Genomic DNA, 17,455 nt, shown 5'->3' on the forward strand with positions numbered 1-17,455 from the left:
AGACAGAGCACATAAGAGATGGAGACTAACATGCTGCAACAGCATAATTAACAGAATTTGCATATAAATTTCAGCAGGTTTAAGAGATACCGTACCAAGTTAGCTGGTAATCTCTGTTTCCCCCACCTCTGCGCCATCACATTTTCAAACAGAGTTTTGTATAGAAATGGAATTAGAACAAAATACACACCAGGAGGCTTTGTTTGGTCAGAATCGAGTTTACACTTCCAGAGTGCTTTTATAAAAAATATAAACTTTATTTTTCAGTTTTCACAAGATTACAAATACACACCTTACATATTTTGAATGCAATTACATATTTGGACTCCCCCCCCCTTTTTGTGGTTCATTTTCTACTTTAGATTTTTAACATTTCACTTTACTCCATTTTTAAGTTTTTCTTCCATTTATCTTAGTAATATTTTTTAACTGCTTGATTTAAATTAATCCTACTAATGAACTTATTTGCATGCCAGAACTTTCCAGATATTCTGCAAATTTTCCCTATTCTTTAATGATTTCGCCCCTCTTGGCTTCTTATCACACCCGTCATCTTTGCCATTTCGGCATAATCCATAATCCTTTCAGAGATAACGTTAAATACATGACTTCTGGTAAATGAGCTGCCAGAGGTCTGTGAAAAATTGTGCCCCAGGCTTTTTAGACTCATCTACCATGTACTGTCTGAAACCAAAGGGGCTCATGGGTTGCCAGATGCGATTCCCCACCCCCAGCTCAGCTACCTCACTACCAGGGCAGTTCAGTCCCCCGTCTTGCAGAGGGCATGAAGAAACTGGCAGCAGAGGGACAGAGGGAGAGCAATGCTTAACAATTTTTATTTATTTTCCATTTAATATTATACATCCATATCATCATTATCCACTTGAGCACTTTGGCTCTTTAGAGCCTATCGATTTTTATCCCTCCCGCCTCATGGCTTTCAAAATTAACCTGTATATCACTGCATTTTGTATGTTTTCCAATTCTAATTACACACATTACAACACAGTTCAAACTTTAAATAAAAACAGAAAGATAGAAAACTTCTCATTACAAGTCTCCAGACAACCCTGCTAGTGATGTTACTTGCTTACAATAATCTTTCAAATATCGTATAAATTTACTCCAGTCCTTTTGGAATACTTGATCATGCTGCTTTCAGATTTTTCCTCTCAGCTTTGCCAGTTCTGCAAAGTCCATCATCTTCATCTGCCACTCTTTTTTCGTTGGTACTTTTTGTTGTTTCCGTTTTTGGGCTAAATGAATTCGAGTCCCATGGAGGAATAGATGAGACTGGAGGTGCACAGCCATCTCCCCATTGCTTGAAGCCTAGAAGCTTTTATTCAACCAAGGAGCACTGCTCCACTTGATTTCCCAGTAATGTGCTCCATTGGCCTGGTGATGTGCCTAGACCAGGGGTCGGCAACCTAAGGCCCATGGGCCACAAGCAGACCACGGGGGTCATTTAACCGGCCCACAAGCTGCCCCCGAACTGAGCCACCCACTTGGTGAGTCCCTGTGCGCTTCCATGGCGCCAGAAATCGGGTCTACGCATGCACAGGCGCCAGAAAATGCATCTGCGCAGACGCAGGTGCTGGAAATTGCGGGTGTGCACACGATCCGGCCCACAGAGGGATCTCCTCGAGTGAACCGGCCCAGGTGAGGTAAACCTTGCCGACCCCTGGCCTAGACTGAATTCCCACCAGTCCCAGGTTCAGAACCCACCACCAAAGAAAGCTAAACTGGAACAGAAGTGAGAATATTGGCTACTAAGAAATGATTCACTTGTTGTTCCTCGTGTTTGACAGTACATGTAGAAGCAGGTTGCCAACTGGCTGTCTTATGTCCTGCCCCCCTTCATGCCAGCATGCCTATGGTTTGGGTTTTTTTTTTTAAGTGCTGTGCCTAGGCCTGGTTCTGATCCAGGCTATGTTTATTTTATTTTTAGCAGCTGTCTAGCAGAGCTGTTCTTTCGCAGAGCCAGTCAGCACCAGTTCAGGCATAGGAGAGCAACTATGACGGTCTACACTGGGAGTTTGTGGCCAGGGCCCTATCCTGAGTCAAGAGAACGGTAAATTTTGTATGCGACTAAGGGCAGAATTTTGTATGCGACTAAGGGACGCAGGTGGCGCTGTGGGTTAAAGCCTCAGCGCCTAGGACTTGCCGATCGAAAGGTCGGCGGTTCGAATCCCTGCGGCGGAGTGCGCTCCCGCTGCTCGGTCCCAGCGCCTGGGACGCGGGTGGCGCTGTGGGTAAAAGCCTCAGCTCCTAGGGCTTGCCGATCGAAAGGTCGGCGGTTCGAATCCCCGCGGCGGGGTGCGCTCCCGCTGCTCGGTCCCAGCGCCTGCCAACCTAGCAGTTCGAAAGCACCTCCGGGTGCAAGTAGATAAATAGGGACCGCTTACTGGCGGGAAGGTAAACGGCGTTTCCGTGTGCAGCTCTGGCTCGCCAGAGCAGCGATGTCACGCTGGCCACGTGACCCGGAAGTGTCTCCGGACAGCGCTGGCCCCCGGCCTCTTGAGTGAGATGGGCGCACAACCCCAGAGTCTGTCAAGACTGGCCCGTACGGGCAGGGGTACCTTTACCTTTACCTTTAAGGGCAGAAAGATGGGGAGACAGATGTAAACTGTTGGACCCAAACCACTAGGAAGATCTTCCACTAAGTTGTTTTTTTTTTAATGAACAGGAGCAGTGCAATAACAACAATAGTTAAATTGGACTTGTGCAAGAAAACTTCCTGGTGGATTGTTTCTCACACAGAACCAGTCCTAACATGAGGTAGTTTGAGGTGACTGCCTCAGGCGGCAGATGCCAGGGTGGGAGCAATGGCAAGATGAATTTATATACCGCCCTGAACCCGGAGATGTTGGCAGTTCACAGAACAAAATCAAAATATAAAACCACAAAATATACAATCAAAATAAATGCAACAACTCAATAGCGCCCCCCCAAACCCACATTTTAAACGGGCACAGGACTTCCCAGAGAGCTGATACTTGCCATGACTACAGTCATGTTTATGAAATAATAGGATTATATTGTACAGTATATGTTATTATTTTACATGTCACTTTGGGAGGGTTTCTTTGCACATTTAATTTTTAAATTTAAAAATAAACTATTTTAATCAATTAAATAAGTAAGTAAGTAAGTAAGTAAGTGTCTAGGGAAGACTATGTTTTCACAGGGTATGAATTTGTATCATCTAAATAGCATGGAGGAAATATTTCACTGTGTGTATCCAGGACTTAATACAACGTGTGTTTTTGGATGGTGGTGAAGCAGAAGGCGCCGTGTGTGTTGTCGTCGTTTATATCCTGAATGGGGTGGTCAGTGTGGGCTGCTTTTATTTGAAGAGGGTGTGCGCTTAGCAGGCAGGTGGGGGAAAATTTACCTCCCACCTTTCTGTAAAATATGATAGACAGTTTACAGTTAAAAACAAAAACCATGCACAGGGTTCAGAAACATCACAACTGCGGTCCTGCCAACCAAAACAGTCTTAAAAGCAGCAGAAGCATAAAAAAAAAATCAGCTAATAGAATATTAGAGGAAAACTCAGTGAAATAAAATGATCTTCATTTCCTGCCTAAAAATGAGCAGCAACAGGATCAAGCAGATGAACTTTGGGAGTGGTTCCAGGTCCTTGTCTTAGGACCCCACTCAGCAGATATTGAGGAAACTCCAGTCCAGACCTCAGAAGAGAGACGAAGGTCTCAGGCCAGCTGAAATAGAAGCTGGTGATCTTTGAGATATTATCAGCCCAGACGGTTGAGGGTTTTTCTTGACTGAATAAAATATAACTTCATTTATTTTCAGTGAACAAGGGAATCCTGAGTGTGAGCAACTTCAAAATGCATGGAGTCTGGAGATTATACAATGCCAAATTTTTTTTGAAAAGTACCTGCAAGGCACATAAATTTAGGGCATAATCAGATAGTCCACTGAGAGTGTGATTCTGTACATATTGGCAAGGGTGTAAGGATTAGTTTCCTAGTAAGTTAGATGTTATGTCATTTGAAATATGTACCAATGGTTGGTAAGCCTTAGTTATAGACGTAGGTGTCCTGATCCAACAAGGACAATTAGAATGTCAAAACAGGTGCTTGTGAATGCGCACCCTAGGCAGATGCGCATCATGATGTGCCTTCGCATTTTGGTGTCTTTATGTGCCCTGTTGAACTACTTGGCTGTGTGTCCATGTGTGTTTTCTGAACAGGAGAATAATTGGACTACACACAATTAGATCTGGATTGTGGCCAGCCTATTAAAACAACAGTTATTTTTACATATATTTACACACACACACACACACACACACACAATGTGCAGGATTGCAACCAAATTTAGTCTGCATCAGTAATCTGCATACATAATGCAAAAGTAGCTATTAAATATTTACAGCTGGAAGGCGTGCTATTTGGAATGCAGGAAGAAAATAGAAATATAGGTTGTGGGGTTGTCTGAGGCCATATGGAAATTTTGATCTATGGCTCTCAGGCTGATTTCCAATGTGTCATGCGTCTCACTTGCTTCTTACCTATGTGCAGTTGTCATATCTAAATGGGTGGCTGCGGTTCTTTTTCTTTCTTAGTCTTCCTTGTGCTGTTGTCAAAGTATAGAGGCCATAGGAAACACAGGACCCTAGCAAGATTTTAAGTACGTATAGAGAGAACAGGAAATAGCCAGGATTCCACTCCCGGCTGGAATTTCATTCAGCAGCCCAGATCCAGAGAAGGGACTCAGCAAAGAAAAATCCAGACCCGTCAGGAAAAGTTGCCTTTGAAGATCCATTCAGACTAGAATGCCGCAATCTGAGTTTTGTCCATTTTTCTGAGAGTGAAGTGTGATCTGATGAGTTGGAGCTGGGGAGGAAAGAGCTGAAAATCAGATCTCTGGGAAGGGATTCTAAGGCCCGTCATCTCTGATTTTGGGACGGGAAGAACATGGCTGGTGGCCAGGGGTAAATGGATTTGCAACAGCCAAACATACCATAGCAGCAAGTTTGATTCAGACCTCGTAGTTAACATAGACCTGCCCTATCTGTCACTCCCCAAGTCAGGTGTAGCCCATCGACCATGTATTGTAACGGAAGTGGTGCATGATAACTCCTTGTTTTTGCCACTCATCAAACTCTGTGTGGCTTATATATAGGCTTTGTTGTGCTTGGAGGTTCAGTCACGGAGGAGACGGCTTTCAAGCACTTCTTGCCATGATGGAGGCAGCGGTGCTTCTGAGTACAAGTTGCTGGAAACTACGGGAAAGAAGAAGGCTCTTGTGCTCAGGTTCTGCTCCCTGGTTTCCCACAGGCATCTGGTTGGCCAATGGGAGAACAGAATGCAGGATGAGATGGGCCTTTGGTCTGGGGAGCGCATTCCACAAGCGGGGAGCCACTGCAGAAAAGGCCTCCCTCCAGACCTCTCGTGGAAGAGGCACATGAAGGAGGGCCTCAGAGGATGATCTCGGGCTCCAGGTGAGTTCATTTGGGGAGAGGTAGAAGAAGAAGAAGGGACGTGGGTGGTGCTGTGGGTTAAACCACAGAGCCTAGGACTTGCCGATCAGAAGGTCGGCTGTTCAAATCCGCGCGATGGGGTGAGCTCCCGTTTCTCTGTCTCACCTCCTGCCAACCTAGCAGTTCGAAAGCACGTCAAAGTGGAAGTAGATAACGGGAAGGCAAACGGCGGTTCCGTGCGCTGCTCTGTTTCGCCAGAAGTGGCTTAGTCATGCTGGCCACATGACCCGGAAGCTGCAAGTCAGCTCCCTCGGCCAATAAAGCAAGATGAGTGCCCAGAGGCGGCCACGACTGGACCTAATGGTCAGGGGTCCCTTTACCTTTACCTTAGAAGAGGAAGAAGAAGAAGAAGCAGGAGGAGGAGGAGGAGAAGAAGAAGAGGATGAGGAGGAGTTTGGATTTGATATCCCACCTTTCACTCCCCTTAAGGAGTCTCAAAGTGGTTCACAATCTCCTTTCCCTTCCTCCCCCACAACAAACACTCTGTGAGGTGAGTGGGGCTGAGAGACTTCAGAGAAGTGTGACTAGCCCAAGGCCACCCAGCAGCTGCATGTGGAGGAGCGGGGAAGCGAACCCGGTTCACCAGATTACGAGTCCACCACTCTCAACCACAACACCATGCCGTCCTGAGCCGTTTAAGGTTTTGTACGTCAAAACCAGGACTTTGAATTGGGCCCAGAAACTGATTGGCAGCCTGAGAGTCGTTGCTTTAACTATGGAAAAGCAACATACAAATAAAATGAGGAGGTAGGACAACTCTGTGCGGTAATTTAGGCTGACTTGTCCTGGCGAGCCTTGTATTTGGAGCTGGGCTTCATTATCAAGCGTTATGACCCAGCAACCTGGTCTTGGGTGGAGGTGCTAGTGGGCTGGGCTGGGTCCCAAGGGGTGAGGGATAAGGGATTCTGACTCTCTCTAGCGCAGGGATTTTCCAACCTGAGGCCACGTTCTCCCATGGGCAACCTCCTGCCAATGGTGGGTGCGGACAGAGGCAAGGAGTGGGTAGAGTCAGAGGCAAGAGTTGCGGCTTCTTCGTGCCTTTGCACGGCAGACAACATTCCAGCCACACAAAAGGAGATTTCTTACACCCCTCACCACCCTCCACCAGAAACTATCAGAGTTCAAGGGCACATTCCAGACAGGCAAAAGTACTCAGAGAGGGCATGGAGGAAGGTGGGGGAGGCGCATGGCCCCTGGAGGGTGGGTCTGGCCAGATAAGAGAGGCCTGCAGAGCCTCCTTCAGCCCCCAGGGCTTGAGGTCCCCCACCCCTTGTTCTAGCCATGGATTCCTCTCACCGCCACCCTCTGCTCTTAACAGTAGTGTCCGGTGGGTTGGGGCATCAGAGAGCTCAAAAGAGGGCCAAGGGATCAGTGCAGTTCAGCAGTGGGGGTAGGGAAACACAAGGGATAGCTGGGAGGGCAGGTGCAGCGGCAAAACTAGGCTTCATTCCACCCGGGTCAAAAACCCAGTTTGGCACCTCACCCATGTCCATTTGTGTACACTCACAAGCTGGGATGCATGCGCATAGCCAGGAATATTTTTTTGGGGGTGGCCAACCAAAATTGTTGAGTTTTTTAAAAAGGAAATCCCCATAAATATGACATTGCTGGGGGCAGGCTTCTACTGGGGGGGGGGCAGAACCTCAGATAATTGAGTACTTTCAATGCTTTTCAATAATATTTGTGGATGGGGGGGGCAACTGCCATGGTTGGGAGCCTCAATGGGGCTTCACTGGGGGCAAAATAACTGGCTAGGCCCCCTGCCCCACAGCCCTGGGCAGGTGCAAGCAAACTGCACCAGATCTGCTACTGAATAGTTGTCGCTTTACAAAAATAGTCAGGAAAGGTGGCATTTGGCTGCCAAGGTAGCAAAATATATTTCACAGCTTGCCCAGAGGAGGTGAGGAGTTCTGAAAGGCTGGTTCCAAAGATTGCAACATGCAAGCAGTGCAGGCAGACTGGGCACCTCTGCTTTCAACACATTGGCATGGGATGGGCATCGCCGTCTTGCCCTGCCAGTGCACCTCCTGACTTGGCAAAAGCAGGGCTCTGTGCCTTTAAATCACTTAGATTGTCCACAGCTGCTGTGGTTTGCAAGCATATTATCTGAGAGGGCTCCCCCCCCCCCATACATGGAGCAGAGTCAACAACTGTTTAGTTCTGTAAAGGGTTCAGGGATTGGGGGGGGGTGTGCTTTTTCTCTTTTGTTTGTTTTTGGCCTATATTTGTCCTTTATTCCTCCATCCAGAGAAGTCGGTTTACTTTCAAAAGCAGCTAAAAAAAGGAAAGCGCAACTGAATTTGGCTGCGAAGCCACAAAAATCCAGACCATGCTATTTTTATTATTATTAGTTTTAAAAAGTGGGATGGAGCCGCTTGAAGACAGTTCAGAGTTTACAACGGACTTGGAACTCTTCTAAATTGTTAAATTTCCTTGGAAAACTTGAGAGCCAGAACTTGACTCTTGTGAAGGAAGCAGCTGAAATGTCTTGGAAAACAAACGTTTGCTGTCTGTTTGAACCTTACTAGAAAGAAAAGTTTGTGATACTATTAAAAATGTGTAGCCACATTTTTAATGTGGGGAGGGGGAGAGGGAGAAGGAGGGAGGGAACGAACTCTAAGGTTTCAGGGTTGACCAGGAAATCTAGAGATCTCTGAAACCACAAACTGGCTTCAAATGTTTTCTAAAAGGATTATTGTAGAGGGGGAGGGCAAGTCTTCAGGGGGCAGCGTGGCGCTGGAACTAGACGGACACCTTAAAGGCTAAGAAATCAGGGTTCAGGAAAAGAAGGGGGAATCAATATTTTTTCGGAGGGGGGGATACTTGATCCCCAAATGTGCAGTTCGTTTGAACGCAGAGAAAGATCAAAGGCTGACTTGAGACTTCCCCCAAACCGTGGAAACCTTCTTGGAGTGTAGGAGGGGGAAGAGAGAAAAACCTCAAAGCAAACTGACTTCAAAACGAGCTGATTTTTCAAACAACAGCTGTTAGTGGAACCCTCCCAAGTGCGAGGAAATAAATTGCCAACACCCCCTTTTTCCAGCCCCCTTTTTTTTTTTGTCAATATCCTGGAGAGAGGCGGAGGGGAGTGGAGAGAATCCTCCAGCGCAGGCAGCAAGAGCCAATCGACTTCCATGTCTGTGTGTGGCTGCTAACGAAATCCCACTTCAATCCAATTTTTTAAAACAAAAAAAGAAAGCGCACACACAAACACACACAGCCCAAGAAGAGGAGGGTTTGCAATCTCCTTGCAAGCAATCTGCTCTCAGCGCCTGGCGCTGCAGTACGAAAGAGCCAACCCACTGAGCAGAGGAGTCTGTGCGGAGAGGAGAGGGAGGGGAGGAGGAGGAGGAGGAAGCGAAGGGGGAATGGGCGCAGACACTCCAACGTGGAAAAGCTTCCCAGCTCGCTTTCTGATACATTCCTGGCCAAGGCGATGCTTCTTGCAAGAGCTGCGCTGACTTGTTGCAAGGATCGGTCTTCGAGGGGGGGGGACGCACGCGCGCAGCCAAGCCAGCCTGGATCCATCGCTCGCTCTCCCCCACCCGCCTTCCCTTTCTTTGCTCGAGCGTGGATCTATTCGGTCGATTGAGCTGCATTCGGATCCACTCTCTTTTTCCTTGAAGGGGATCGGGCCGTTTGATGGGGACTCTCGGCAGCCTGGCGTTTGGGGGGCGGCCTCGGAGGGATTTTGGGGGGGACTGAGGGAGCGGGCGCGGGGGGTGCCGTGCGATCATGCAGCGGGCCAGCGTGATGGGGATGCCCTGCCCGGAACCCAGTGGATCTTATTCCCAGCAGTTCAAAGCCATGAGGTTTTCGTATCACATCGAGGCGGGAGCAGCGTCCTCTCCCCAGATTCGAGCCGGTAAGGGAGAAGGGATTGGGGGGCGGGGGGGGCGCCTCGTTTTCTGTCTTTGGCTGGGCAATGGGAGAGCCTTCGTTCCGCCGTCAACGCTGGAGCGGAGGTGGGTTTCTGGTTTCGGTTTGCACCTTGAGCAAGGGGAGTCGTGCGCAATGGTTAGATCAAAGAAGCGCTTGCGCCAGGAGCATCTGGCTCCGCATTCGGGGGAGTGGAGGCCAGTGGCTAGAGCAGTATGCCGAAATGGCAGTTTTCTCTCTAGGAAATGATGTGCGGTGTCTGGTTGGGATCTGGGGAGTGGTGCGCGCAAACGTAGTAGCTCGGGATAAAAGAGCTCCACCAAATGTGAATTAATTTATATTAAGTCTATAGTCACTGGAGGTGTTAAAAATGAGAATGGGCAACGGGCCTCTTTTCTTTCATCTGCACTCCTCCGAAACGTGCCTGGAGGTCCTGGAGCACAGGAGGAATTTTGCTGCCAACTCTGTAGCTCTCTGCCCCGAAGAGCTTACAGTGCTAGTGCAGCCGCCCTCTCTTCTCTAGAGCTGCCTCCGCTCCACCGCTCCTTCTCTCCCACAGTTCTTGTAGTTGGCCCTGATTTTCTTTCAACCCTGCCATTTTGATTTCTTTTCCTTTGCAAATTCCCAAACCTGATAAAAGACCAAGAAGGCAGCTTTTGAAACAAAGAAGTATGCAGTTAAATTGCAGTGGGGGAGGTTCAGAAAAGGCAAGGGGGGAGGGTTGCAAGAGCATTAGTTTGCAGCCTGCACTCTCATTCCTCCCCAAGCATCTCAGAGTCTTCTTGCTTTGCAAGACGTAAAAGTAAAGGACCCCTGACAGTTAAGTCCAGTCACGAAGACTCTGGGGTGCCCCCCTCATCCTAGACCATACAATTTTCTACCCCTTTCTGTTCAGCTTGTTGCTTATAGCTCTTCTGCAAGAAAGCTTGCCCCACTCTGAATATGATTGATAAAGGACTTGGCCTACCTGAACTGCACCAGTGGAACTCCATGCCACAAGCTCACACAAAGGCTTAGAGGAAATTTAACAGGATTAATACAGAAAAGATCAGCCGTATCTCCTGACAACTCATACATTCATAGGTGGAATTAAGTTTAGAGCCAGGATTTGGTGTCATTTTCTCTGGCTCTGATTTGCAAATTGCATCCTGTCAAGATGTAAGTGTGAAATGTGCAAGGGGAAGGGGGGGGGAGATGTGTGTGTCTCTTTTCTGTTCTTTCTCTCCCCCACCCCCCTTCCCACTGTGAAGAATCTCACACAAGAGACTGAAGCATTTGAGTCACCCTTACAAGTTTGGTATTATTAGAAACATTCTGAGGCCTGAGAAAGGCGATTGGGGAGGGGGGATTCTTACAAAAAATAGGAAGAATTAGCGTTCCTTGAAGTGAGGCTGAAGAACTGGGTCTCTGTCCTCGGCATCCACACCAGCCTTTGGGTACTAGGCCTGGCTCTTCAGAAATGCCAGCTATTGCATTGCCAATTTCCTTAATGGCTTTGGGCATCACTCTTTCAGAGGGAGGTGGGGCTTCCCAGTAGCTAGAGCAGGTTGCCCTGGGGGCTGGATAATGGTCTCCTGGCCTTTGCTGTAATGGGGGTGGGTGGGGGAGTGAAATGTAACAGTGGATTCTTTTCTGTGACCCCAGACGCAGGGCAAGCCCTTCCCTTCCCCACCCCTTTCCTTTGTTGATTCAGACTTGGGTAAGCTTTGTGTTGTTTCCCCCCCTTTTTTTTTTTTGCTTTGTGCCTGAGGCCAGAGTGGGACTCCAGTAGCCTAGGGTGCTGCCACAGTGTAGCGAAACTACAGACACAAGCCTTTCATGTGTACAACCCATTCAATTTGTAGAAGCACCGTTCCCTCCCCAACCAATTATTTTGCTTTGTTAGCTAATCCAGCGACAGGAGTTTACTTGTGTGCATTTATCATTGTTATTGCAATGGCACCTGTACATCATCTTCTCCTCCCTGCTTGTTTAAAATGTGATTTATCTGCTAGGCTATACTGCCCTCTCTGTTCTGGGGAGAGAACCCAGGAATCCTAGCTCCCAGCCTTCCCTTCTCTAATACCCTGGACTCGCCCACTGCTCCCTTGAGCAAAAGGTGGGAAGGAAGCAATAAGGCAAAACTGAAAAGATGGTCTTTCTGGCTTGCCTTCATGGTCCAGGCCTGGGTTGTTGGGTGGCAGTGCCATTAGGAGGTATAACAGGGGTGTGAATAAAGGGAGTGAAGGTGTGAGCCACTTCTGGTTTGCTTTGTTTTTTCTTTTCTTATGCCTGGCTGCCTAGCCCTGTATTTTACACTCCTCCAGCACGCAGGAAGGCTAAAGAAACTCAGACGGGTCTGAATACTTCAGCTGGAAACCTGGCTATTCTTAAAGACAGTCCGTGCGTGTGTGTGTGTGAGAGAGAGAGAGAGAGAGAGAGAGTTGTGCTTCCATCTTGCAATCCAGATTTTCATCCACAAAGGAAGCCTTGGTTTGTTGCTTCCAATCGGAGTTGGCTGACTTGCGCTGCTTGCAGTGGCGTAGCGTGGGGGGTGCAGGGGGGGCCCGGCCACACCGGGCGCAACATCTGGGGGTTAGGGTTAGGGGACGCAAATCCATGGGTTAGGGGGCGCAAATTACTTCCCTCGCCCCGGGTGCTGACAACCCACGCTACGCCACTGGCTGCTTGAAAACAAAATGCTGTGCTTGAAGAGAAGCCTCTTGGAGATCCTGGCTTCTTTTAGGCAATAGCAGAACCTAGTACAGTGGTACCTTGGATTAAGTACTTAATTCGTTCCGGAGGTCCGTTCTTAACCTGAAACTGTTCTTAATCTGAAGCACCACTTTGGCTAATGGGGCCTCCTGCTGCCGCTGTGCCACCAGAGCACGATTTCTGTTCTCATCCTGAAGCAAAGTTCTTAACCAGAAGTACTATTTCTGGGTTAGCAGAGTCTGTAACCTGAAGCGTCTGTAACCCGAGGTACCACTGTAGTTGTGCATACAGTCTCTCTCTCTCTCCTTTGGGCTCCCTTCCCTAGCTCTCTTCAGCCCAAGAGGTCGGAGCAGAAGGATACAGGAGCTGACTCTGGGGTTTTGAGAAGGGACAGGAATCCTGTGGTTGGAGGAGGAGGAGGAGGGCTGGGCGACTGGAGCCTGGAAGTGAAGTGGCAGGATTAAGGACTGGGGGATCAGATGTGTTAAAACATCATGTTTAGGTGCTCTTTACCCCAGTGTGCTGTGGCTGCAGGAGAAACTTGAGCTCGCTGGGACCAGGTGCGGTCCATCCTTGTCTCCTGCCTGCTTATTCCGCCCCTAGGAACGGTTCTGCTCTCCCTCCCCCATCTTCCTTCATTACAAAGCCTCGAGGAACGCTGCTGGGTTGACATAAAAGCAAAGCCACATCCTGGCTCCAGGGAAAGCCGCAGGGGGACTATCTGGAGGACAGAGAGCCCTGCTCAGGATGGGGAGAAGAAGGCCCGGCCCCTCTAACCCCTGCCGTAGGAGACGCATGTGGTCCAGGGAGATCGGGAGCCAGGCCTCTTTGGCTCTGGGACAGGGGAGCACAGTGGTTCTAGAAAAGAGCACAGCCTGCAGTTGCAGTGAGTCAAAGGAAACCGAGATTCAGGTTAGCTTAACTCAGCACTTCATTTGTCAGTGCTTTCTCTTTTGAGCAACTGTATTCATGGGTGGGGGGAGCCATGGGAAAGGACCCCAGGAAAGGAAGCACAAACCTAAAGGCAGGGCTGTTGACTTTATAAAGAATTTTGTGTTTGTGACAACAACTATCATGCCAATTTATTTAAATCAGTATGCCTATTGCAAAACCTCCACATGCCTTTTGATATACCGTATTTTTCGCTCTATAAGATGCACCAGACCACAAGACGCACCTAGTTTTTGGAGGAGGAAAACAAGAATTTTTTTTCCTGAATCCCAGAAGCCAGAACAGCAAGAGAGATCTCTGCGCAGTGAAAGCAGCAATCCCTCTTGCTGTTCTGGCTTCTGGAATAGCTGCACAGCCTGCATTCACTCCATAAGACGCACACACATTTCCCCTTACTTATTAGGAGGGAAAAAGTGGGTCTTATAGAGCGAAAAATATGGTATTTAAATAAGTGTGAGGTCACTTACCATTTCAGCAAATGGGCAAGGCTGCACTCCTATGGACGCTTGCCTGGGAATTTACAGAATTACTTATTTCTGATTATACGTGAGTTGGGTTTTGCTGCAAAGCTTACTGTTCGTTGTTAGCAACAAAGGTCCTATTTCGTATTGTCTTTCTCTTTTATTACAGTAATGGACCACACTCAAAAGAACCTTGACAAACAAACAAGAGAGTCCTCACTGGATTGTCCCACAGATTAATCCATGGACTTTAATTCTTGCCTTGCAGCCTTGTTGGGGGGGCAAACTCTTTGAAGTGTCCCCTCACTTCTCTAGCAATGTCTAATTGACATGGGCAGGTCCTAGACTGTGTTACTGGTAGGTGCAGGCTGGGAACTCATGTTTTGTTTCTTGTTCCATTTGAGTCTCAAAACATGGGGCAGGGATTCATGCTTCCTTCTCCAACTGCTGCATGGTGGCATAACCAAAAGGGGATTATGGAGAAAATTAGGATTTGGAACTAGGGAACTATGGGGGTCAAATTTGGGAGAGTGAAGTACAGGGCCCATCATGAGGCTGCTGCAGAGGTAAAATGAGTGGTTTCACTATACGAAGAGGTTTTCTGCATCACTAAGGGTGGCAGAAAGGGTGGCGCTGTGGGTTAAACCACAGAGCCTAGGACTTGCTGATCAGAAGGTTGGCAGTTCGAAGCCCTGCAACAGGGTGAGCTCCCGTTGCTCAGTCCCAGTTCCTGTCAACCTAGCAGTTCGAAAGCACGTCAAAGTGCAAGTAGATAAATAGGTATAGCGCCGGTGGGAAGGTAAACGGCGTTTCCGTGCGCTGCTCTGGTTCGCCAGAAGCGGCTTAGTCATGCTAGCCACATGACCCGGAAGCTGTATGCTGGCTCCCTCAGCCAAGAAAGCGAGATGAGCGCTGCAACCCCAGAGTCAGCCACGACTGGACCTAATGGTCAGGGGTCCCTTTACCTTTAAGGGTGGCAGAATGGGAACCAGGCATATTGGACCTGTGGAGCTTACTCTGGTGGGAAGTTCTCCTATGCAACCCTCGGAAATGAATCAGGGCTCAGCAGGGCTTGCATAGGAGAACTGGCTTCCAGCTGAACTGTGCCTCAGTGTTGGCTAGTGAGAAAGGGTCTTCTTCTGCCGTGGGCATGGAAACGTCTTGAGGCCGTGTCTGGGGCAGCAGAGACCCCTCTGGTCCAAAACCAGGGGCACCTCTGGAAGATTCCTGCTCTCTTTCCTTGCTTGCAGTCTTACTGAGCCGGCCCCACCATTTTTTTCCATCCATCTGGGTGAGAAGAGCTATCTTTAGAAAGGGGCCGGGCCGGGGAGCTCTGGGCCTGTAGTTCACTGTGTCAGCAACAGCTGCCAGGCTCTGTGCGGGGAGGGGAAGCCTGGGCCTGAGACGGGAAAGGGCTCTCGGATGGGAGGGGAAGGGCGTTGAGGGCCATATGCTAACAACCGGATCCCAAGACTTGCTGTGCCAGCAAGTAAAATAATTTAGGATAGGGCGTACGAACCGCTGTGCCAACGCTGCGTCATTGTGACATTTCACTGGCGCTGCTGGGACCACTGTCTTGTCGCTCGATGCTGTTGCCAAGGTTTGGGGGGGAGGAGTTTGCCCAGGTGTGACCCCTACCCTTTCCAAATGCATTCTATTGGAATATTAGCGTGAGGCCCAAAGGAAGTGCTTCTTAACAAAAGTCATATTTAACTATACAGCGTCAGACAATTTTAATCATTAACATGTCCCTGAATCTGTTCTGTCAGGGTATATATGCAAATAAGTACAGGGCCGGTGCCTGCACTGAGCATCCTCAGGCAACAGCCAGGAACCTTTAGGCCACTATTTAAGTTCCCCACTTAAATTTGGGGGGGCATTGTGAGTAATGTATGTGGTGCATTGCCATATTGCCATGTAAGCCTGTGTGCAGGGGTCTGTGCACACATGCAAAGGTATGGCAGATGTCTTTAAAGCAGGCATAGGCAAACTCGGCCCTCCAGAAGTTTTGGGACTACAACTCCCATCATCCCTAGCTAACAGGACCAGTGGTCAGGGATGATGGGAATTGTAGTCTTAAAAAACATCTGGAGGGCCAAGTTTGCCTATGCCTGCTTTGAAGGGTGGAGAAGGCTCCAGTTATGTGCATTGTGCCCTCCAAACCTTCAATGAAAAAACCCAAATTGTTTAGCCAGAAGAAATCATGCTGATGAAGAAGATTCACATGCATAATAAATATTATTTAATTGGGACCTAAAAATAGCTCGGTGCCGCAAGAGTGAAATCAAAAGACAAGCCCTGCCCATAGCTCTGCAGTTTGCAAATACATGATGAAGGGAAAACAGGAACTAATTGGGGGTGGGTGGACACATTAGAATGATTGCTTGTGCATAATTGTTTCCAAGGTGGAAGTTAAAATACTTCAGATATTCTAGGGGAAGGACTAGTCCTTTTTTTAAAAAGCAAAAATTAAAAATTGTCCACGTTTCACACAGCTCACTTTGACATACGGCCCTCAGAGAGTTGAGCATGGGTCATTATGGCCCTCCAGAAATGTTAGCCATCCTTGGACTAGACAAATGGAAGGAGCGCATGATGTGAGCTGGTGGGAGATGATCTTTAGGGAAAGGAACTAGCAACCATGGGAGGAAGAGTAAGAAGTGACGCAGCTCCCACCAGTCAGTCCTTTAGTTCTCACTCCCAACTAAGATGAAGCCCTGGGCAGAGGAATTCTATACTCCACCACTATGTGGGCAGAACAGCTCTTGTCTCTAGTCCATGCTCAGCCCGCTCCAAGAGGAAACGTTTTGACAGTAGGAGCTGTTTGACAGTGGAGCAGTCTCCCTCGGAAGTGGTGGACTCTCCTTCCTAGGAGGTTTCTAAGCAGAAGTGGGATGGCCATCTGTCATGGAAGCTCTAGCTGAGATTCCTGCATTGCTAAGGGGTTGGACTCTTGAGGTCCCTTCCACCGCTATGATTGTATGGTAAAGGGTTAAACACAGTTGAAAGAAATGTTTTTTTCAATTCTGCAAAACTCCAGTCCTGCCCTTTGGCAATGCTGCCATTGCCTGCCAATCCCACATTGCCCATAATGGAAGGAACTAGCCCATGCTGGTCAACCTGGTGATGCGTCCACAGTGATACCACGTCCCCTTAGCGCACGAAGCAATGCCACGGTGGCTGCAGATGATGAACCCCAGTAGCACAGGCAGCTAGTGTGCAGCTTCCAAAAGACTTCAGGTGCCCTGCAGGGTGGGGTCCTAAATCTCACATACCACAGGGCCTACAAGTGTGCAGACTCAAGGACCCAGCCAGTCTCCCACCTGTGCAGACCATGGGACCGTCTCTCCTCCAGCAGTTTGGCTGAGAAGCCAGTCTTGCTTGCCAGCACCCAACATGGCTACTCAGCCCTTCATACACTCCATCAGAAGCACCCCTTGGCATACTCTCAGAGGCCGACCCCCACAACCAGAGACAGCAAATGCAGTACAGTGGTACCTCGGGTTTAGAACTTAATTCGTTCTGGAGGTCCATTCTTAACCTGAAACTGTTCTTAACCTGAGGTACCACTTTAGCTAATGGGGCCTCCTGCTGCCGCCGCACAATTTCTGTTCTCACCCTGAAGCAAAGTTCTTAACCCAAGGTACTATTTCTGGGTTAGTGGAGTCTGTAACCTGAAGCGTATGTAACCTGAAGCGTCTGTAACCTGAGGTACCACTGTGTTTGTTTCCCTACCTCCAAGGGTCCCATCCTGATGCCATTTACCACAAGTCTGAAGGAGAGGGAACCCTGCTCACTAACCCATGCCAAATACAGAAACAATACGTGGAGTATTGATGGTGATCTTTACTGGACGGCACCAGCAGCGATGGAGTGTAACCCACAAAGACTGCCAACCAGTCACCTGGGCTGGGCTCTTGCGCTGGTTGGCAGTGCTACAGCGGAGCAGTTGGAAACACAG

At 48.7% G+C, this 17,455-nt stretch overlaps 2 protein-coding genes across 2 annotated transcripts in view; one reads left to right on the plus strand and one right to left on the minus strand.

The window, feature by feature from the left end:
- Positions 1 to 4,575: 4,575 nt before the first annotated feature.
- PFKFB1 (6-phosphofructo-2-kinase/fructose-2,6-biphosphatase 1) overlaps positions 4,576 to 17,455 on the minus strand; it is a 294,172-nt gene continuing 281,292 nt past the window's right edge. Inside the window, exon 16 of the transcript XR_014163928.1 lies at positions 4,576 to 4,596. The gene's annotated coding sequence lies outside the window, so the exon portion shown is untranslated. The remainder of the gene's footprint in view (positions 4,597 to 17,455) is intronic.
- The window catches only part of FGD1 (FYVE, RhoGEF and PH domain containing 1), a 45,503-nt gene continuing 36,901 nt past the window's right edge, over positions 8,854 to 17,455 (plus strand). Inside the window, 1 exon segment of the mRNA XM_081894998.1 lies at positions 8,854 to 9,374. Coding sequence (XP_081751124.1) covers positions 9,245 to 9,374 — 130 coding nt within the window. The 5' untranslated portion in view covers positions 8,854 to 9,244.

Source organism: Podarcis melisellensis (genome assembly GCF_964234715.1).
Source record: "Podarcis melisellensis genome assembly, chromosome: 17".
NCBI lineage: Eukaryota > Metazoa > Chordata > Lepidosauria > Squamata > Lacertidae > Podarcis > Podarcis melisellensis.